The 20,923-nt window shown below is 60.5% G+C and overlaps 2 protein-coding genes across 9 annotated transcripts in view; one reads left to right on the forward strand and one right to left on the reverse strand.

The window, feature by feature from the left end:
• Positions 1–9,669, forward strand: part of Slc19a1 (solute carrier family 19 member 1) — an 18,237-nt gene extending 8,568 nt beyond the window's left edge. The window contains 3 exon segments of the mRNA XM_010636413.3: positions 126–339; positions 1,432–1,573; positions 8,000–9,669. Coding sequence (XP_010634715.1) covers positions 126–339; positions 1,432–1,573; positions 8,000–8,281 — 638 coding nt within the window. The 3' untranslated portion in view covers positions 8,282–9,669.
• Positions 9,670–10,012: 343 nt separating this feature from the next.
• Positions 10,013–20,923, reverse strand: part of Col18a1 (collagen type XVIII alpha 1 chain) — a 72,170-nt gene continuing 61,259 nt past the window's right edge. For 7 of the 8 annotated variants that reach the window (XM_010636420.1, XM_033768047.1, XM_010636415.3 and 4 more), the window contains exons 19-41: positions 20,574–20,645; positions 20,322–20,357; positions 20,107–20,196; positions 19,230–19,259; positions 19,127–19,153; positions 18,940–19,002; positions 18,705–18,779; positions 18,413–18,439; positions 18,233–18,286; positions 17,878–17,952; positions 17,343–17,411; positions 16,944–16,986; positions 16,535–16,597; positions 15,578–15,621; positions 15,310–15,498; positions 14,970–15,114; positions 14,807–14,880; positions 14,559–14,687; positions 13,837–13,869; positions 13,002–13,250; positions 12,469–12,666; positions 11,770–11,885; positions 10,013–11,160 (exon numbers count right to left, since the gene is read on the reverse strand). In XM_010636420.1, the coding sequence (XP_010634722.1) occupies positions 10,950–11,160; positions 11,770–11,885; positions 12,469–12,666; positions 13,002–13,250; positions 13,837–13,869; positions 14,559–14,687; positions 14,807–14,880; positions 14,970–15,114; positions 15,310–15,498; positions 15,578–15,621; positions 16,535–16,597; positions 16,944–16,986; positions 17,343–17,411; positions 17,878–17,952; positions 18,233–18,286; positions 18,413–18,439; positions 18,705–18,779; positions 18,940–19,002; positions 19,127–19,153; positions 19,230–19,259; positions 20,107–20,196; positions 20,322–20,357; positions 20,574–20,645 (2,112 nt within the window). In that variant the 3' untranslated portion in view covers positions 10,013–10,949. The remainder of the gene's footprint in view (positions 11,161–11,769; positions 11,886–12,468; positions 12,667–13,001; positions 13,251–13,836; positions 13,870–14,558; positions 14,688–14,806; positions 14,881–14,969; positions 15,115–15,309; positions 15,499–15,577; positions 15,622–16,534; positions 16,598–16,943; positions 16,987–17,342; positions 17,412–17,877; positions 17,953–18,232; positions 18,287–18,412; positions 18,440–18,704; positions 18,780–18,939; positions 19,003–19,126; positions 19,154–19,229; positions 19,260–20,106; positions 20,197–20,321; positions 20,358–20,573; positions 20,646–20,923) is intronic. The other variant, XM_010636417.3, reaches the window with a different exon arrangement.

Genomic DNA, 20,923 nt, shown 5'->3' on the forward strand with positions numbered 1-20,923 from the left:
ACAAGGGCGCCCGCCGCCGCCTCCCCGCTGCTGGGTATGGTGCAGCCCCGCGCCTATGCCCACACCGACCCTCCCTGGCCCTGGCCCCGGCCCCACCCCAGCCCCCTGACACACCCTGTTCCCAGGCGCCATCATGTCTTTCGCCGCGGGCTTCCTGAAGATCCGCTGGGCCCTGTGGTCGAAGTTGGTCATCGCGGCTGTGACCGCCACACAGGCTGGGCTGGTCTTCCTCCTGTACAACTCCGAAACATTTGTACAACACCCTCACAACATCTGGCTTTGCTATGCGGCCTTCGTGGTCTTCCGTGGGGCCTACCAGTTTCTCGTGCCCATCGCCACGTGAGTGGGCAGGTGTGAGGCGCTTCCAGAAGGGTCTGTGGGAAGCACAGCGTGGACAGGCTGCGTGGATGGGTCCACAGGAGCGTGTGTGTCCTTGCTGGACGCCCTAGTCTTGGCACAGCCCCAGGCCTCGGCATGTGATCGCACATGCACTCATACCATAGTACACACACACGTGTGTGACATGCTCACATGTGTATAGGGCATGCTACACACATGTATCTGCACCACATACGCACCATGCATGCACTACACACAAACCACACGCTCACACATGCCACACCCACACCGTGTGCACACATACATGTGCCACACAGACACCATACACATGTGCACACACACACAAATACATGTGCACACACACGTACCCCACGCACATGCACATCCGTCATGCATGCACACGGGCTCACCCACAGGCCTGAGCCTTTCCTGACCTCCCACTCCCCTCCTTCCTGGAGAACCTTGCCCACCTCCCCCGTTCCAGTGGCCAGGGCGCCACTGGGACGGCCCAGTGCCTGTACTTTTCTGTCCTGCACACCTACCCACGCTGTCCCTGGCGCAGGAAGCCTGGGTCTAACGCGGTGTCCGGGGACTGCCTCTGCGGCACTGGCCCACGTGCGTCCTTGCCTTTTCTGGGACGAGTCTCGCTCCTTGTGCGCTCCTCTGATGTATTTAACCGTAGCCAACTTCATCCCACCCTTCCCGCCCGCCCGCTTCTCCGGATGAGGGTTTTCCCAGCCTTCTGTAGCAAGTCCTCCAGGCATCTTCCTCACTTGTGGCACCCATTCTGCTGCCCAAGGGGGCCAGATTCAGAGCAGGTGCTGGGGCTGGGAGTCCTGGGCCTGCTCTGCTGCATCTGGGAGCTGCTGCAGGGAGGGGAGGGGGCTGAGAGCAGGCTGAGGCTGGGGGTGGGGCTGGGCCTTGCTTGGGGCAGGACCGTCTGAGCTATATCTGTACTGGGGGTGGGGCTGTGTGCCTGTGCAGGGCTTGCCTGAGCTGTATAGCGGGCACCCTGGGTCCAGCTGTAGCCCTGCAGGCCCCCTGACTCCTGTCACCTCCCCATCGAGTCTGATCATTGCTTTCTCTTCCCAGTTTCCAGATTGCATCTTCCCTGTCTAAAGAGCTGTGTGCTCTGGTCTTTGGCATCAACACGTTCCTGGCCACCGTTCTCAAGACCTGCATCACACTGGTGGTCTCCGACAAGCGGGGCCTGGGCCTCCCTGTCTTCTCACAGGTGAGCTCGGGTCAGGCTTGCTTCTTCCGGAGGGAAGCGTCTTACGATCCCGGCAGAGCTTTCTGGTGCCCACTCGGACCCCCTCACAGACCCAGACCACATCCCCTGCTGCTGGCGGGGCTGTGTTGGAGCAGGGCCTTAAGGAATGGTGTGGTCTCTTGCCTGGTGCCCACCTCTCCAGGGCCCTGGGTCTGTGGAGGATGACAGAGCCTCTGCCCACCCAGGTATCCATCCGAGCTGCTCATTGCTCAGCCTGGCTTCTGTCTCCAGGGAGACCCTGGACCTCCAGTCCCTAAGGAGGAGAGGCCCTCCTCAGGCTGTGGCCCCGCACTGACCTGTGACACCAGCCTGTGTTGTCACAGCCCCACCCTCTTGCTGTCATCTGTGCCTGTGGTTGTCAGGGCCCGGTGTCCTTGAGCCCTGGTTGGGGGACCGGAGTGTGTTTCTGCAGGGCGGAGGCCATGCAGAGCCCAGAAGCTGCACTCTGGGTGGGCGTCCCTAACCTACCCCACGCAAGTTCTCTGGCATTTCTAAGAGCTTCGAAACTCCTGACCACTGAGTGAGGTGGGGACATTGCACATTAACTCTCCTGGTGTCTGGCAGAGGCCGGGTCTGTGAGCCAACTGAAGCTAGCCAGGCGCTGGACTCCGGGAGGGATGGTTGCCAGGCTGCTCCTGACTCCCTAGCCTGGGGCTGGACAGCACCCTCTGCCGGCCTGGAGGAGGCCTTTGTCCTGCTCTGCTTGCGCTGAGTGGAGGGCCGTGGTCTTTGTGCTCCATTGATACTTGGAGACCTCAGAGGTGCTGGTTGGTCAGCATGGCCTGGTCCTCCAGTCTCAGCATCAAGTCCATTTGCTCAGGAAAGAGGCAGAGGTGGGGTAGACTCACTTGGGCATGGGTGAGACTGAGGCTGGGTTGAGAAGGGCTTTTTTTTTTTTTTTTTTTTTTTTGTTTTGGGGGGTGAACTCTTGACCTTGCGCTTGGGGGATTTGGTATCGGGGGTTGAACTCATGACCTTGCGCTTGAGAGGCAGGTGGCTGCACCACTGAGCTACATCCCCACCCTAAAGTACTGGGGATCAAACTCAGGACCTTGTGCTTGTGAGTCAGGCAGTGGTACAACTGAGCTAAAGCCCTGGCCCCAGGAAGACCTTTTGGGTGAGGATGCCTGTCTCCGGCTCAGCAGAGCCCTCCAGGTGCCTGACCCCTCTGGGCTGGACCCAGGACTCCCAGGCCTTGAGAGGTTCCTGGGTCCATGCTGAGTGGGGTAGAGGAAGCCTTCTCAGGCAGCTGTTTCTGAAGGCACAGAAGCTTTGCTGGGTGGGTGGAGCCAGCAACCATCCTACCACCCCAGAAGTGGTGGGAAGGCAGGGTGGGAGTGTGGGCCTGGAGCCAGCCTGGCCTTGCTTGTTTTGCAAATTAAATTTCATTTGGGGGGAATTTGACAGTCTCATGCTGTTTAAGACAATTGCAGTTCTGGGGGTCACATCTGGACACTGTGTCCCTACAGGGCCCCGTGGGGCCCTTTGGTAGCCACCCTACTGCACTCCCAGCCACCTCCTCTTCACTGGCCGCCAAGTGTGGTCATTGCAGGAAGGTTATGTGTGCCCTCGAGTTGTCCTTGAGCTCAGGCCTGCTGTATAATTTCTACCACCATGTAGCACTGCGGGCTGCAGCTGTGCCTGGGTCAGCGGCTTGCCTTGGAGGCTCTGTGTCATCTCTGCTGCAGATAGCACAAGTGCAGGGGCCACGGGTGTGCTGTCGTAGGGCTTACGAGAATGTAGGTTTTCGCTTCCTGGGATGAGGCCCAGCTGGAGTCACAGGGTGACGTGCAGCTGTGTTTGGAAGCTGCTGTTTCGCCATGGCAGGACCAGGGGAGCCCGTCTCCCCACACCTTCCCCAGCCTGATGAGGTTGCTCTGTTCTGTGGGCACTGACCTCCCCGGTGGCCCTAGTTTCATTTCCTCAGTGGATCACGTTGGTGTCTCTTCATGTGCTGTGTGCCATTCATATCTCCTCATCGGTGAAGTGTTTGAGTCTTCTGCTTATTTTGGATTTTTTACAGTTTTCAAACAGTTTTGAGCACTGTTGTATCACTGGCAAACATTTTCTTCAACTCTGTAACTTGTCTTTTCATTTTCTCAACAAGGTCTTTGCATAGCCAGTATTTTTAATTTTGGTGAAGTCTTGATTGAATAGTTTTTCCTCTTAATGGGTCATGTTATAGTCAGGTCTAAAGAACTTACCTAACCTCAAATTCAGAAATTTCCAGTTTCTTTTTAGAAGATTTATAATTTGCATGCGAGTGTGGTCCATTCAGAGTTAACTTGTGTGTGAAGTGTGAGGTTTAGGCCAAGGTGCACTTTGCTTTGCCCTTTGTTTTGCTCCAGCACAATTGTTGGGTTTTTTTGCAGTTTTGTCAAAACAGTGTTTATGTGTGACTATTTCTGAGGTCTGTATTCTATTCCTGTGCTGACCCTTCTACTGAGACCACACAGTCTTGATTACGAAGCTTTATGCTAAGTTTTGAAACTGGGTAGGCTGATTGCTATAACTTTTTAATTTTTATTGTTTTATTTTATTTTGGTTTTTTGAGACAGGGTCTCACCATGTAGTTGAGACTGACCTGGAACTCACTATGTAGCCCAGGCTGGTCTCGAACTCACAGTGATCCTCCTGCCTCAGCCTCCCGAGTGCTGGGATTACAGGCATGCGCCACTACGCCCGGCTGCTATAACTTTTTTAAAAAAATTAATTCCACTAATATAGTTTGTCTTCCTTTAGACATAGTAGGGGCAAAATTCTGGCTGGATTTTGTTAGGAGTTGCATTAAACCAGTGTATCAGTTCTGGGAGAATTAACATATTATGTTGAGTCCTTTAACCCACAAGGATCGTATGTCTCCCCATTCATTTAGATCTTTGATTTCTTTCATCATTTAATTTACAGCATACAAGTATTAAGTGCTTACGTGTCTTGTTACGTTTATAAATTTAAATATTTAATTTGGGAGGGAGAGGAGTTAAATGAAACTGTATTTACAATTTCTGTGTCTGCAGTAGGGTGACCAGGCTTCTGTAACAATGTGTAAACTTATCGTCTCGTGGTCCTGGAGGCTGGAGACCCAAGGTAGAGGTGTCGCGGGGCCCATCCCTCCTGGGGCCTCTCCCGGTTTGCAGATGGCATCTTCTGGTGTCCTCTGCTGGCCTTAGCGTGCGTGGTCTTTCCTGTCTGTCTTGGAATAAGTGCTGCAGTCATGTTAGGTGAGGGCATCGCTCTTCCGGCCCCGTTTAGCCTTGTCTCCTCTGCTCAGGCCCTGTCCCCAAACACAGTGACCAAGCGGTTAGGGCCTTAGCCCCTGAACAGGGCGGGGGGGCACAGTTCAGTACATAATAGTAGTGCATGTGTTAGTGCCGTTCAGTGTGTGTGTAGTGCACGCGTGTTTGGTGTGTAGTGCAAGTGTGAACACATGTGTATTGCTAGCACAGAAATAAATAGATACTGAGCTTTTTCCTGCATCCTGCAACTTGCTGAGCACTTACTAGTGCTAGGGTTTTTAGCCTTCCTGTAGTTATGTTATCTGCACATAAAGATGTTCTGTTTTATACCTGTCTGATCTGCATACCTTTTATTTACTTTTTTCTTTGGCCTTATTTCACTAAATAGAACTTTATTTCTGTTTTTCTGCTTGCTTTAGATTTATTTTGTTCTTTCCTGGGTTCCTGAGATGAGTTTATTGGTCTGAGACTTTCCCTTTTCTTAGACACCCACATTTAGTGCTGTACACTCCTCTTTCAGCAGTGCCTTAGCTCCAGCCTACAAATTTTTATATGCAGTATTTTCATTTTCTTTTCCAGTTATTTTTTAAATCTCACTTGAGACTTCCTTTTGGATTTATGATTGTTCAAAGCGTTTGTTTCCCACCTGTTTTGAGTCTTGTTATTTTTGTTATAAACTTTTTATTTAATTGCAAGAGGAAAACACTTGTGATTTGAATCTGTTGCTTTGTTCTCTGCCCAAGTGTTGTCATTCTGCTTGTGTGCCCTTTGGGCCCTGGGAAGGGTATGAACTGTGTCCTGCACACACCGCCCAGGCGTCTGGGGTGGTGGTGCCTTCTCCCGAGTCCTCCAGCCTCCGTGTCTACTCATCCTCTCCCTGCTGAGAGGAGGGTGCTGCCGTTTCCAGGGTGACAGCAGGCCCGCTGTGTCCCGGCTCCTGTGTGCACACTGGGGGGTAACTGGACGGACCTGCCTTTTCCTGTGCCCACCTCTGGCCTCCCCCTGGCGTCACTGAGCCCCACTCTCTGGCGTGGCCCCTCGGCCCCTTCCCTCGCAGCCTGCTGTCTGCAGGTCTCACGTGGGCTTCTGCCGCGCTGCCTGCTTTCCCGCACCCCTCCGCCCGCCTTCCACTGGGAGTTTGCACCGCCTCTGCTTTGCCTGCAGGCTTACACAGTAGGGCTCGGGTCTGTGGTTTCAGTCTCCGGGTTGTTGCTTCTGTTTTCAGTTTCCGTTTTCTTTCTTCACTTTTGTGATGGGTACTTGCGCATTCTGCAGGGTTGTGCCTAGGTTTGTCTGTTGCATTTCACAGTGTGGCATAGGTTTTTCTGTTGCATTTTTCAGTGCGGCATCTTGACAGCTGCCCCTGCTTAGGCTATCAGTGCTAGAGGCGTGGAAACCGCCTCGCCCCGTCATGTGCGTGTGCATTGTAATGATTATCCTGGCTTTTTCCCCACTTGCCTCTAGAGCCACATAACACAGCGTTACAGATTTTGCTTCACCTGTCAGACATAACTTAGAAAAACTGAAGAGAATGATTATGCCCTATTTGCCTACTTCTTTGTTTCAAGATTCCTTCTTGTACTCTTTTCTCTTTAGAGTTCTTTTTGCCATAATTTACATAGGCCTGCCGATGTCATACTTTTCTAGTTTTTCCTCACCTGCGTGCCTCCTGGTTTCTCTTGTCCCTTCTGTTTAACCTTTGCTGGCACCTTGTGTGTTTCCATGTCTTCCCTGCATACTTGCAACTGGTGACTGCCCACCTGTTTTGAGACTGCCGCTTTAAACCTGCCCATTAGTTGGAACGGCTGTCGTCCCCGTTTTGGGGTTTGGAGAAGACTTCCGTGTGAGATGCTATGGCTCTGAGGGTATGAGCAGCTGGCCCAGACCTGGCACATTGCCAGCTGGTGTGTGTGAGTCTCTGGACCCTGCTGGAGCCATCTCCTGAGCCTGCTGCGGCCTCGTCACAGCCAGGCACATGGGAGGTGGATCCCTTCATCCAGGTGACGCTGCGTCCGGGTGCGAGTTCCAGGTCCTTCCTGGGTCCTGGATGCTGTCGGGGTGGGGCACTGTACTTACTGCTGGCTGGGCTTGAGGCCAGACCCCTGGTCTCCCTGACACCCCACGTGTAGGGGCACAGTCCCAGGCACCCCGCTGTCTGCCGAGCTGGTGAGTGGGGACGGGAGGGAAGTAGCTCCCGGCCCCATAGGTGGGGACGGGGTCTTCTGCCAGCGGGAGCAGACGACCCTTGTCAGAGTTTTCCCACTTGCCCCGCCGCCCATCCTGTCCTCTGGCCAGCGCACTGTGCTCTTTCCCGTGTCTGTCAGCATCTGTGGGCTGCGGGCTTCTTCAGTTCCAAAAGAAAAACCCTGTGGAGCTCACCCTGTACCCCTGGGGTCCTGAGGCCGCTTATGTGTGCAGCATCCTGCGGCGTCCAGGGGTTTGGTTCAGGCCAGGGAAGAAGAGGGAGTCATGCCAACCCCAAATTTGGGAATGAAGTCTTGGGGGGTTCTTTGGAGGCGGCTCCACAGCGAGCATTCACGGAAGGTTGCTGGTGCCGAGAGCGCGGAGGCCCTGCCGGCGCAAGGGCTCTGTGGCACATCTGGCACGATTTAGTCCTCCCTCTGTCCTGGGGATGACCCAGCTCCTCCTGCCCTGAGCAGCCTGGGGACAAGGAGGGGGCATCCCCAGCTGGGCTGGCTGCCCCATTGGCATTGCGTAACTTCTGTCCAGACTCCCTGCTGGCCACCTGCTGTGCCAAGCTCTGACCAGAAAGTTCTGGCGCACTGGGATGTGGGCTGAGGGCTCCTAGGAGCCCGACCCCACAGAGAGAGTAGGGGCACAGCCGTGGTGGCCACCCAGGCAGGATGCGTATCAGGTTCCCCTGGAGCCCCTGTCCGGGTTCCCCAGGTCGGGGAGGGCCAGAGGGGGCAGCTGCCGTGGGACCTTCTCCCGGGCCTGTGCCCCTGTGCAGTGCTTGGTGACAGCCTGGAGCTGGGGCTGGGTGGCTGGGTGGTGTCCTGGACTGAGGGTGTCATGGCGGGGCAGCCTGAGCGCCCGCCCTGCGCCCCTGCGCCCCTGCGCCCTCTCTGCTTCCTCCGTCCCCTGTACCCCTCCCCTTCCAGCCTTGCTCACCTGCGCCTCTCTGTTCCAGTTCCGCGTCTACTTCGTGTACTTCCTGGTGCTGTCCATCATCTACTTCCTGGGAGCACTGCTGGATGCACCACTCTTTCTGCACCACTGCCGGTGGAGGCGCCACCAGCCCTTGCCCGCGGTGCAAGAGTTGCAGAGCCCCTCGGAGAAGAAGGCCATGAAAGCGCTGAGCGTGCAGGCCGGAGACCTGGGTGGCCTGCAGCCCTCAGCTCTGCCACTGCCCCGTGAGGATGGCGCGGATGAGGGTGGCGTGAGGGCCCTGGGAGCCGGGACCAAGGCCTGACCCCAGCCTTTCCTAGCGGGCTGAATGACTCCCAGTTGAGGCAGCACCTCTCAAGGCTCTGGGGTCTGCCGTCCCGACCCTGGCCGGGTGGGCATCCCAGGCCTGTGTCCACTGGCTCATTGGCACTCAGGACGTGAACAGTGGCACTGGCCTCCATGGTCCTGCAGGACATGTGGTCCTGCCTTGGCTGAGGGGCCTTTGCTGCGGGCAGCCATGGAGCCCCTTGGCCCTACATCATACTCACTGGTGGCTGGAGCCTGGGGGGAACCCTGAGCAGCCACCTTGCCGATGGACTACACTCCACACAGTGGGCCTGGGCTGCCTTCGTTTGCCAAGAGTGGTTGGCTCTGCCATGCTGGAGGCTAGCCAGTCTGCTGATACCGCACACACTGTCCCCACCAGGTCTTAGCTTGCGGGGAGCCCCTTCCCCAGGGCCTGGCTGAACTGTCCCTCCAGGGTGGGTGGGAGCCATCCATGGCTTAACTGTGACTGTGCTACTTGTCTTTGGTGCTTGTGTGTGCAGATGATGCTCTTGTAAAGATGTGAATCCGTGCCTGGCTTCTTCACTGCGTGCGAGAAGCTGCTGGCGTGGGTACTCTGACCTTGCTGTCCCGGCCCCTCAGCGTGGCTCCTGTTTCTGCCATGGGCTGGCCCTGTCCTGTGTGGAAGAGGTGCTTGCAGCCTGTGGGGACCGAGAGCATGGCCTCCCTTGAGCTGGGCTTGCCTGGAGCACAGGCTGTGGGTGGGCGGCTTCCCCGGAGCCTGCTTTCCATGGTGAGCCCGTGCATTCCTCTGGAGACGTGTGGGCCGCTCCTCAGACACATTAAACACTGTGATCCTGCGTGTGCGATGGGCTCTGATTCCAGCCGCCTGGCCTGGGCTGCATGGGCTGCAGTTGTTTGGGCCAGGGACATGGTTCCCACATCCAGTCAGCCCACAGTGGGGCCTTGGCCCTCTGCCCTTGGGCCAACCCCCAGCCCTGCTGGCCCAAGAGAAAGTCTCCCGCTCAGAGCCATCTCAGCACAGAAAGCGACCAGAGCTCCTGGCAGGGGACGGACTTCAGGGTCAGTGTGGATGGTAGGCATCCAGGGTCTGTTGAGGCTGCATAAGGGTGGCCTGTGTCACAGCTGGGGCCAGAGCACTGCACAGAGCAGTGGCCCTCGGCACCCATGGTCTTGCTGGGAAGGGGGCAGCACTCTCCTTTCTGGCCTGGACACTCATCACCACACTAGCCCACGACACAGCTGTCAGCCTCATGGCTGATGTGGCCACGTGGGGCATTGCTGGCACCTGTACCCGAGCCCCCTGCACCTCCCATGGGACCTTCCATCAGGGGTCTGCACTGGTTCTGCAGCCCTGCTGCCCTGTGCCCTCCACCAGCATGAGGGCAGGTGGCATGCTCTGCCCTTGGCCAGTACCCTGCTCTATGGCACACCCAGCTGGTTGTGCAGGGAGCAGTGGGGCTAGCCTGGACCCGGGAGAGACCCTTGAAAAGGGTGGATGGCAAGGACCTGGACCTCTGCAGGATAGCAGCACACCAGTGTGTGTCTGCATAGCTGGTCACCTACACATCGTCCATGCATACTCGTGCATCTCCACACCTTCACGGTGTATCCTGCACACTCATGTACACCCATGCTCCCTCAGAAGTCCAGGGACAGAGGGCTCCCAAGGGCTTGGGTGGATGATCTTGCCCTTCAGTGACAGGGAAGACTGCTTACAAACCACGTATCGGTGTAAAAGGTCTTTATTCAGTGTCCTTTTGAAACAGTTCACACCACAGATACAGAACTGGTCCTGCTTGTTTTGCCCAGTCCTCAGACCACAGACCCTAGATCCTGAGGCAGGAAGCACAGTGGCTGCAGTTGGCCCAGGGTGGCCAAGCATGTGGCCCCTGTGGCAAGATGCTCTGGGGAGACTGCTGGGCTTCTGTACTTGCAAGCAAAAGGGCTGGGGACAGGACACTGCCACTACCTGACTCATCACCCACACCCCTATCCTAGTCAGACAATGGGGTCATACTCTGGCCCAGCCTGGTCTCAGCGTCACCTGAGATACCAGCCCAAGGAGGCATGATGGGGCCCCGATGCCCAGGCAGGCTGGACAGACCATAGTGGGCCTCCTGTTCTAGGCACGGCCAGGTGGTGGGGGACACTGAGCTGGAAGCCTGCTCCTGCAGGGAGCTGGGGAGGGGGCCCAGGTGTGGCTGTTGTCTCCCTGTGGGCGAACATGTGTCTGGCACAGCCAGTGGGTGGTGAGGACAGGCCAGGGGCTTCATGCTGACTGGCCCAGCCTCCAGCACCTCCAGTGGCCAGGCCCTTCCCACACTGGTGGCCTGTGAGTCCACAGCAGGACACCTGCAAGTCTCGGCCAAGTGTCCTGGGCCAGCCTTCATCCTGAAAGGCAGCCGTGGTCTGAAGTGGCCTGGGCACAGAGGCCAGCACCGTGTTGCAGCTGGCCAGCATTGTGGGGAGGGCAGGAGCAGGGACACTTTGCATCAGGCTGCTCTAAACTTTAAAAAAAATATACTCTTTGGCTTCCTTTTATTTCTCAAGGATTACATGAAAAGTGAACCACACGGGAAAGTATCCACCAGGTTCTGGGCCAGCCGGACACTCCCTGCCTGTGCCAGTCCTCACTGCCTCTGCCCACCATCCAGTGCAGGGCCCTACTTGGAGGGCGTCATGAAACTGTTCTCGATGCAGAGGACGATGTAGGTGTTACGGCAACTCGCGGCGTTCTGCTCCAGCAGCCTGCCTGCTAGCAACGAGGAGGCCTGGCCCGTGGCCCCCACTGCCTCCGTGCGCCATGTCTCACAGTAGCTCTCAGTCAGCCGGCGCCCGCTGGGGTCAGAGCCATGCCACACGCTCTTCTGGGGCCTGTAAGACGCACCGGGCGGTCAGCCTCTGCTAGACCCAATACCCAGTCCTGGGGCTGTTACCCTGAGGCTGCAGAGCTGGGAGGTGTCCGTCCCAGAGGGGCTGTGCTGTGGCTTAGGCCAGGTCACCTGCCGCCTGCACCCCCTCCTGATACAGGCATCAGGTGCTGCCTGGCCCCGACAAGCCCCACTCGCCCACAGCTCTCACATGGGCCTGGGGTGGCTCTTGTGGGTGCCCCACAGTGACAGCAGCTGGCGAGGGCTGCCTTCCACCTGGGGGCACCCTTTCCAAAAGCAGAGAGAGGGGGCAGAGCTGGCATCAGCAGCAGGGCAGGACCTGAGGGGAGCCCAGGACTCTGGCTCAGAGACTACCTGTGACGCTTGCGGGGCCGTCTGGGCCGGGGAAGGAGTCGCGGACAGTGCTGGGAGCCTGCCCAGCAGCATGGACGGGGCAGTGGTGCCCCAGAGCCACACTTTTCACTGCACCCTCTGGGTTTTACAGTTTCTGTCTCATCATGGATGGTTTAGGTTGGCCCAGAGGCGGAGGTGACCCGCGGGATGCCAGGCCACCCCTCTCCAAGCTGCCCTGCTGTCCACGCAGGGGACCTACCAGGCTGGGTGCTTCAGGACGTCCCTGCCATCGAAGGAGAAGATGCGGGCGCCAGGCTTCAGCTGGCCGCGGGAACCTGAGAACAGGGCCTCCCAGCTGGGAGACAGCACCTCGTCCTTTGGAGAGAAGATGGGACTCAGGTCTGGAGAGCTGAGCCGTGGGCCCCAAGAACCCCGGGCTCCAGTGCCACTGTGAGGGCAGGTGGGCTCCTCTACCTTGGTGCTAGCCCAGCCCAGGACCCTGGACTGCATGTCCCCTGTCTTTATTTGTGGGGAACACCAGCTGTGGTGGCGCACGCCTGTAATCCCAGCACTCAGAAGGCTGAGGCAGGAGGATCACTGCAAGTCCAAGATAGCCTGGGCTACATAGTGAGTTCAAGGCCAGCCTGATCTCCAGTGAGACCTGGTCTCAAAAAACCACGTGGAAACCCCTTTCCCACTTTGTGAAAAGGAGCCATGGGCACACGTGCCAGGCCAAGGGGCCCAAGGAGATTTCCTGACCCCTGCATGTGGGAGGGCCGGTCACCCGTGTAAGTGGATGCCCCAGGACCCCTGGGGCACTGTGAGGGGCAGGGGTCTCAGGCTGTGTGGGGGCTTCCAGCACAAGGCGCTGCCCAGTCTCTGGGGCATAGCCACCCACAGGCTTAGGGCCCACCCAGCCCCAGGACAGCACAGCACTGCCCACAGCTGGGCCACCCACCTTGAGGTTGACGATGGGCACAGTCCCGCGGTCCGCACGGCGCACAATGCTGTAGAGGTCCTGCAGCCGCGAGGAGAGGAAGGCACGGAAGGTGCCGCTCAGCCCCACGGCGCGCGCCTGCTGGAAGCACTGAAAGTCGGCTCCGCGGATGCCACGCATGCCCCCCGGCAGTGGGCTGTTGAGCGCCACCAGGTGGAGCTGCAGGGAGAAGATGCACCGGTCACGGACCTGTCACATGCCACGGCCCGGCACTGAAGGCCAGTATAGCCCAGGAGGCTGACGCTGTCTGGGTGCTGCAGGCTCAGGAAGCAGCCTCCAAGGGACCCTCTGGATGCAGCACAGTGCCCACCCCAGCTGTGCTGGTCTCGCCTGCAGGACGGGCGTAGGCTCTGGCCCAGGGCTTTCTCCTCTGTGCCTTGGAGCTTCCGAGGTGTCTGAATATGCAGATGGTTACTCAGCCACTGGAGGCCACCTGGGCCCATGATGCACCCCCAGGACCAAGAGCCGTGGATCATGACCACCCGGGAGCTCACCACTGGCTGGAAGTCACGGTGGGTGTGGGCAGGCGAGCCTGTCGGACTGGCTGGCTGGAGATGCACGTAGGCGCCATGGTGTTGTGAGGCCCCAGGGTAGGGCTGGGGGTCCAGCAGCCGTGGGGGGCTGGCCAGGATGTCATCTGCCCTCCAGGGCCGCGCAGTGGAGTAGGGGTGCTCCCGCTGTGGGTATGGGCCACCACCGTGCAACTGCACCAGCGGGGGCTGCAGGGCGGCCACCTCGTTGTCCTGCGATGGAAGACAGTGCCATGGACAGAGGATCCAGCACCACAACCCCGCTGCTGCCATCCCTTCTCCTGCCTCTGCCCTGTCCTGGCAGCCAGCACCGGGCTTCTGCGTGGTGGGTAACGGTTGCCCTGGGGGTGCCCCACCACGCTCGGATTGGGGTCCATCCTCCACATGGCCAACCGGGCCACCTGATCAGAGACCACAGTCCTTGCCGACCACTGGCTCCCGCCCCCAAGCTGCCCCGTCCCCACCCAGCTACCTACTGACCCACGTACCCACCTTTCTATTCCTCTGCCCATCCACCCAGCCGCATCTATCCACCTGTCTGTCCGTCCATCCACCACCTGCCTATCTACCTGTCCACCCATCTCCTATTCCTGTTCTGGCTCTGTGGGCGAGGACTTGGCCGGGCAGAGATTGGCAGAGCCTGAAGTACAGCCCAGGGTGGGTGTGTGGACGGCCAGCAGAGATTTTCCTTTTCCAGTGGGGACCCCTGGAGTCACATGCTCCAGGCACCAAGCTGTGCGGGCCTTGCTCATTGTCCCCACAGCCACCAGCCATCCCGCAGAGTCTGTTCCCTCCTTACCGTCACACGAGGCAGTGGCATCCGGGCCTCCAGCTGGAAGGGAACAGCAGGGTTACTCCAGGGGTTCTGAGGGGAGCCACAGGCTGGGCCCCCACACAGCCCAGAACAGAGGGCCCAGCTACACCTCAACACCAGCACCAGGTGCCCGCTGGGTACAGGGCCACTGGGGTCCAGTGGGGGCTCCCTTTCTGCCCAGAGCGTGCAGCAGTCCAGATCAACCCCAACCCTTAGTGTGGACAGAGGACCCACAGACAAAATGGGTTGTTTGGCCTCACATGGGCCACACAAGGAGAAATCTGTGCTGGCCAATTAGGATGGTGCCCTGGATTGGAGAAAGCAGGGAATGAGGAAGGCCTCATCTTCTGGCTAAGGCTGGACAAGCAGCCCACAGCCGGGAAAGGAGCCAGGCCCGCAGGCCCAGGACTTGGGCATCCCAGAGGCCCGGGGTCCTCTCGTGGTATTCACAATGTGCCACTATGAAAATAAGCCCACACCACCCCTTGGGGCCCTCGGACAAGTCCTGTCCCCAGACTCCTGGGTGGGCCTTGCCTGGACAGGGGTTGCAGGCCTCTATCTGCACTCCGCCCACCTAGGCACCTGAAAGTCCAGGTGAGCGCACACAAAACACAGCTGCCGACTCTTTTAAGACCCCAGGAAGCGTGTCGAACACTGGCAGGCACCAGCCTTATCCTTGCAGAGGGGGCCGTGCCCCTAGAACTCACCAGGACCTTGCGGACCCCATTGCGGACACGGACGTAGAGCTCCTCGTCCTCTGCCACGAAGATGAGCCAGCCCTCAGGCACCTCGTGCACCTTCTCCAGCATGGCCTCGTAGGAAGTCCAGGCCCTCACCTGTGGGGCCGACCTCCAGGTGGGTGGGCAGGATGCACCCCAGGGGACCCAGCCCTCCCCAGGCCTGTCTCCCTCCAGCCCTCCCCAGGCCTGTCTCCCTCCAGCCCCTGACCACTTACCCCTGAGGAGGTGCCCATGGTCCCCGGGGGGCCTGGGGGGCCAGGAGGGCCAGGGGGACCAGGAAGGCTGACAGCTGCAGGAGAAAAGCTGGGTTGGGCCACGGGCCACAAAGGCAGCCTGGGGACAAGGCTGTGTCCCACCACCCCCTGATCCCCCACTTACTCTGCCTGTGTGGGCCGGGAAATGAGGGGGGACCGGGAGGCCCAGGGGGCCCAGGAGGGCCCTGGCGACCTTCATAGCCAATGCCAGGAGGCCCTTGAGGGCCAGGTGGGCCAGGTGGGCCCCGGATGCTCTCTCCCTTAGGACCCTAGGACAACACAAACCCCGTCACCTCGCCCCGGGCCCTCAGGACAGCAGCTGGGCCCCTGGGGTCCTCAGGCTCAGGCAGGGGACAGTGGGTGGGGCTGTGGCACCAGAAGAGCGGATGAGATGCACGTGGGGAGCTGTGTGCCCACCCGGGAGGCCGTGCCAGCCCCAAGGCCACTGTATACCCCACACAGACCAAGATTGCGGGGCCTTGGGCAGCGAGGCGGCCGAGTGTGCCCGTGGCGGGTTCCACGCTTACTGGGATCCCGGGGTACCCCGGGGGGCCGGGGGGGCCAGGCACACTGGAGCCAAAGAAGCCGCTGCTGGCCCCGGGCGCGCCCCTCTCGCCCTTCTGTCCGGCGTCCCCGCGGTCCCCCTTCTCGCCCTGCAGACGGATGGGTTCAAGTGAGCTGGCTGCATGCTAGTGCACCGTGGGGACTCTCGGCCCCGGGGACGTCACCCACCTTCATTTCAGCTCCCAGACGGAAGAGGTCCAAGGGGAACTGCCCTGTGGATGGGAGGACAGTGAGGCCGGCCAGTGGCCCGGCACCCACCCGCCCCTCCGGACATCAGCGTTCACGCGCACGTCTCACTGCGTCGGGTCCTGGCTCACGGCCCTTTCTGCTTCTGCTCGTCTGGGTCCTGTCACTGATACCTCTACACCGTCCTTCCCTGACAGGTAGGCCTGTGTCAGCCCTGACACTGGTCCAGACCCTTCTGGGTTTGGGCCGTCACTGCGAAGCTGCCCTCTGCTCCTCCCCTCTAGACCACGTCCCCGGCACCCTCTTCGGGGACCTCTCCCTGCCTCTTGTCAGCCCCGACAGGCCTATGATGGCGTCAGCCTTGGCAAAGAGCCAGCTTTGACGTTGGATTCTCTGACCCGTTTAATTTTCCTTCATTTATCTCAGTCCTCTGATACTTTTCCCCATCTACTTTCATCAAACACTTGCTGACATCCTGAGCTGGAGGCTTGGAAACTTGCTGCTGAAGGCTGCACTCTGTGAAGAAAGGGTTAATGATGCCCCTTTCCTTCCAGGGAGAGTAACCTGCAGTGACCTGTGCCTTTGGGGGAGCCCTGACCTTGAACAGTCCCTGACCTCAGGGTAACCTTCCCCTCTCCAGAAACCCCTGTTGTGGGAGCCCCAATCTGGGCTCTGCCCTCAGGCTGTGCCCTCCCGCTCCCTGAGGAGGTGCAGAGCCGGTAGCTCCAGGTGCTGGCTGTCCTGGGCCCTCTGGGTGTGCGGCCGTGTGTCGTGGACAAGCTTGGAGAACCCCTGCACAGCACCCACAGCCTCCTGTCTTGCACTGCCCAGAGGCCAAGCAGGCAGCGTCCCAGGCCCAGGTGCTGAGTTCCCCTCCTCCCAGGGAGGGTGTGCCAGAGCCCTCCATCGCGCCCAGCCTGGACACCGAGGGGTGCTCACCTGGTGGTCCGGGTGGGCCCACGTCCCCTTTGTTGCCCTTTTGTCCAGAAGGCCCTGGCAGCCCTGGGGAGCAGGGACCCTGTGTGGTTGTGTGGCCCAGGAGGGACAGCTCTGCCCATACCCCGGACCCTCAGGCAGGAGGGGAGGACACTGTGGGATGGGACCAGCGCAGGGGAGGGTAGAGGCCTGAGCAGGGCAGGAGGAAGCTAAGGTGGGAGACGGCCTGGCCCATCACCGCAGTCCCAAGGCAGTCAGGGTGGGCTGGGCAGAGGGCACAGCACCCTGGGGTGTTAGAAGTGGAGTGCAGGGGTAGGCGGAGCACTCTCTGCCTGTCCCTGTGAAGGGCATCTGTCCCCAGGGAGCAGAGCCCAGGCCCATCAGCCACCCACCATCTCCCGGGAGCCCTTACCTTGTGGTCCCGGAGGTCCAGGACGGCCGGACTCCATGAATGCCTGCCAAGCACAGGCAGGGGTGGCACTGAGGGACGGAGCCCTGGAAACTGAGGTCACTGTCCCCCAGGGGCCCCAGCTCCTCGCCCACAGGGAGATGTGGCATTTAAAGGGCCGGATGGGGTCCAGAGCGGGGCGCCACAACACCTGCCTGTGAGGGTCCCCCGCCCCCAGCCCAGGCACTCAGCTGTCTCACGTGGAGCTGGCCCCAGGCCCAGGGCCACCCCCAGGCTTCTGGGGCTCAGGCTCAGCCTTCTCATGGCCCAGGCCCATCTCAGGGCACTCGGACTGGACGCAGAGGCAGGCGAGGGAGGAGGGCCATGGGGACAGCACTGCCATGTGGTGCCTTGGTGACTTACGTTGCTGTCATAGATGGACATCCCAGGTGGGCCAGGGGGACCTGGAGGTCCTGGGGGCCCAGGCATTCCCTGTGGGGGACAGAGAGCTCTGGTCAGGCAGGGTCCCAGCCAGACCACCAACAGTGGCCAGGAAAACCACATCAACCCTGGTCACAGGCGCCCGGGGACAAGGACAGCCACGTTTCCAAACGGTGGCCTAGGCTGTGACCAACCAGGCCTCAGAGAGAACCTGGCCTCAGTGGTGGCCACCGCAGAGGGACAGTGGTAAGAGGAAGGAAATGTCCCTGCTGGCTGGACTGTGTCAACCGGGCACCACCGTGGGGAAACCACACGGATCCTGTGCTGTGGGCTCCGAATACACGTGTGCACGTGACAGAGTGTGTGCGCACACAGGTGAGCATGTGCGGCAGTGTGCACGTGAGCACCCCTGTGTGCCTAGCATTGCGAGTTCACAGGGGCCACATGAGTGGGGCCTGCAGGTCACAGCCAGGCCGCCCCAGTCCCCGGCCCCTGCCCACGCCTGCAGGACACTCACCCTCACGCCAAAACCGAGGCTGGCGTCTCCGGGCTCCCCCTTCTCACCCTTCAGTCCGTTCATCCCGGGGCGACCCTGGGCAGAGCATGGGAGCCTAGGTTCGCCCCAATTCAGGCAGGGCTGTCCCTTGGGCACCCCTGCCTGCCCTCGGGGGACCCCTTGCGACTCTCCCCCTCCCTCTTGCCACAGGACCTGGGGAGGGGTGCTCAGCGCTCTCCCACCTTGGGCCCCCTGGCCCAGGACAAGGCTCAGACACCTCTGGCCACATGGGACGAAAGCTGTTCAGGCAAGGGTGCTGGAGGGACGCTGGGGCCCGGCCCTTCCCCGCCAGGCCCAGCAGAGCCCTGGTGCTCACCGGCCGTCCAGGAAAGCCGATCTCTCCCTTGTGCCCAGGCCGCCCGTATGGCCCCTGTGGGAGGGAAGGGGTGCTGAGGGGCTACGAGGTGAAGGTGAAGGTGGGGACCCTCTCCCCAACTTGGGCTCTGGTGAGGCAGGGCTCAGGGAGCCGGGGTCGGTGCAGAGCGGACCTACTCACCGGGGGTCCACGGAAGCCCGGCTCTCCCTGTGCAGAAATGAGAGCACTTTAGGGGCCAGCATCTCTGGGGTCCTCCTGCCCAGGGCCTGGCCGCACGTGTTGGGCAGGGGCAGGTGACAGGGGTCTTGAGCAGCCTGTGGTGGGGTCCCCAGCCCAACTCAGATGTAAAGCTGGGTGTGGGGGCATGGAGACGCAGCCTTTGTGGCCTTCCTCAGGTCCTGGGGCTCGGGGTTCCCTCACACAGACCTGCAGGGGCCTGTCCCCAGGGCCACCAGACCCCCAGCCCGCTCACCTTGGCTCCCTTCTGCACGGGGCCCAGGGCTCTGCCGTCAGGGCTGAAGATGCCACCCGGCTCTCCTTTCTCACCCTGGAACAGGACGTTGGTGGTGGTCAGGGCCCCCGAGGGTGCCACTGGCCAGGGGAGGACACAGCAGGACACGAGGAGTCAGCCATGTGTGGTCAGGGCCTGTCCCTTGGGTCACAAAGGGGCGCAGCCGATACGAGTCCTCTGGGCACCCAGCCCTCACCTTGGGCCCCGGGGAGCCCAGCGCGCCTTTGGAGCCCTCGTCGCCCTTTGGCCCGGCGGGTCCCTGGGGTAGAGACCAGATGGGAATGAGAGGTCGAGCCCGTCCCTGCCAGCAGCACCGCCCACTCCTGTCTCGGTGTCCTTCACACGGGACCATCTGACCTGGGCCCCAGGGTGTGCCTACTTACAGGGAAGCCCGCGAAGCCCGGCCTGCCCTGTGGAGAGAGGGATGGCCTCAGCACGGGGACCTGGGGACGGCTCCGGCCCAGCGCTCCCTGCAGCTGTACCTACCTCGGGGCCCGGTACACTGGCCAGCGCTCGCTGTCCGTTGGCAGAAAGCAAGAACCAGAAAGAGAAAGGAGGCACCTCTGAGATCAGACCAGCTCCGGCCAGTGATGCCAGCGCAGAGTGGGGTCCTCCTCCCACGGCATCCCCGGGCTTGGACTGAAGGGCTGCAGAGCCAGCACAGCCACTCTGGGGCCCCAGCACCTGGTGCGTGGACCAGGACAAGGTCCCCAAGTCCACCTCACGCCTCACATCCTGCCAGAGGCCCTGCCTACCTGGCTGTCCAGAGGGGCCGGCCCACACCACTTGGATTGAGTCCAAGGCCTTGACGTGGCACTAGCCCCATCTCTTTATGTTTTTATTTTGAGACAGGGATGTAACAAGTTACTAAATTGCCCAGGCTGGGTCCAAACTTGCAGTCATCCTGCCTCGGCCTCACAGAGCGCTGGGATTCCAGGTATGCACCAGGGTGCCTGGTTTCTCCTGCCAGCTTCTCAGGCCTCTCCGCCTGTGGGCATGACAGCCCCAGCCAGGCATGCCTGACCGTTCACACCCTTCAGCCCAACCTGTCCCAGGACTACCGTGCCCATCATCTGAAAAATGAAAAAGGACACTGAGCATAGAGAGGGTGGGTAACAGGTCTGGAGGTGCACAGCAGACAGTGCTGGGACTGTGCCCGGGTGGCACCAGGCCCCGCTCCTGCCCTAGCCGGGCAGCCCCTTCCAGGGCCAGGTGTGGGGATCCAAGCTGCAGCTGCCACGGGTGCCCAGGGACTGAGGGATGCAACAGGGGCAGGCTGCGCACACGGCCTCGCAGACCCAGCTCCATGGTCCCCAGCACAGTAGGCCCAGGCCACACCCTCGGGGACCCAGTGAACCCTTACATCCTGCTCGGACACATAGACCACAGCTCCCGGGGGTCCTGGGGGCCCAGGCAGGCCAGGATGCCCCACACCATCCTTTCCAGGGTCGCCCTGCAAGAGAAGTTGTATCTGCTTGGAGCCCGCTTGGGCCAGGTCCCCATGTCAGCCTGGTCTGGGGTGGGGAGTGCAGCGGGGACCCTGACTTCCCTCTGCTCCCAGCCCTTGGGGACACTCACTTTTTCTCCCCGGCTCCCCTTCTCGCCTTTTGGTCCCTGCAGAGACGGAAGGAAATGGCCCATCATACACAGAAGTGGGCAGGGATGGAGGGATCTTTGCTCTGGGCCAACACCAGTCCTGGGCCGAAACTTGAACTCGGCCCCTTGGGCACGGGCAATGGTTAGGGGCCCCGGGTTGACCCAGTGCCTGCTCTCGGTCAGGTCCTGTCGAGAGCCTTGTCCCGCCCTGAGCCGGCTGTGCTGCTCACTCACCGTGGGCCCAGCTGAGCCCTCGCTGCCCGGGAGGCCAGGGAAGCCTTGAGCTCCATCCGCTCCGACTTCTCCCTGGGAAGACAGCACGGTCAGCGCATCACTGCACGGCCAGGGGCGGAGCCCCCGACTCTGCCCTGAAGGGTGACTGTCACCCCAGGCTGAGGAGCACCGGCACCAGACATTTCATGGTGCCCACGCGAGCCGCCCCCGTGAAAACCCCAGGGTCCAGGGACAGAAGTGCTGCAGGTGGGAGCCCGGGTCAGATGAGAAGGAACCAGAAGGAGGGATGGTGGGGTGGTGGCGACAGACGGGGCTGAGGCCTGCCGTGTCCCGCATACGCTGGCTGAAAT

Source organism: Fukomys damarensis, unplaced genomic scaffold, assembly GCF_012274545.1.
Source record: "Fukomys damarensis isolate Sample0158 unplaced genomic scaffold, DMR_v1.0_HiC HiC_scaffold_24, whole genome shotgun sequence".
Classification (NCBI taxonomy): domain Eukaryota; kingdom Metazoa; phylum Chordata; class Mammalia; order Rodentia; family Bathyergidae; genus Fukomys; species Fukomys damarensis.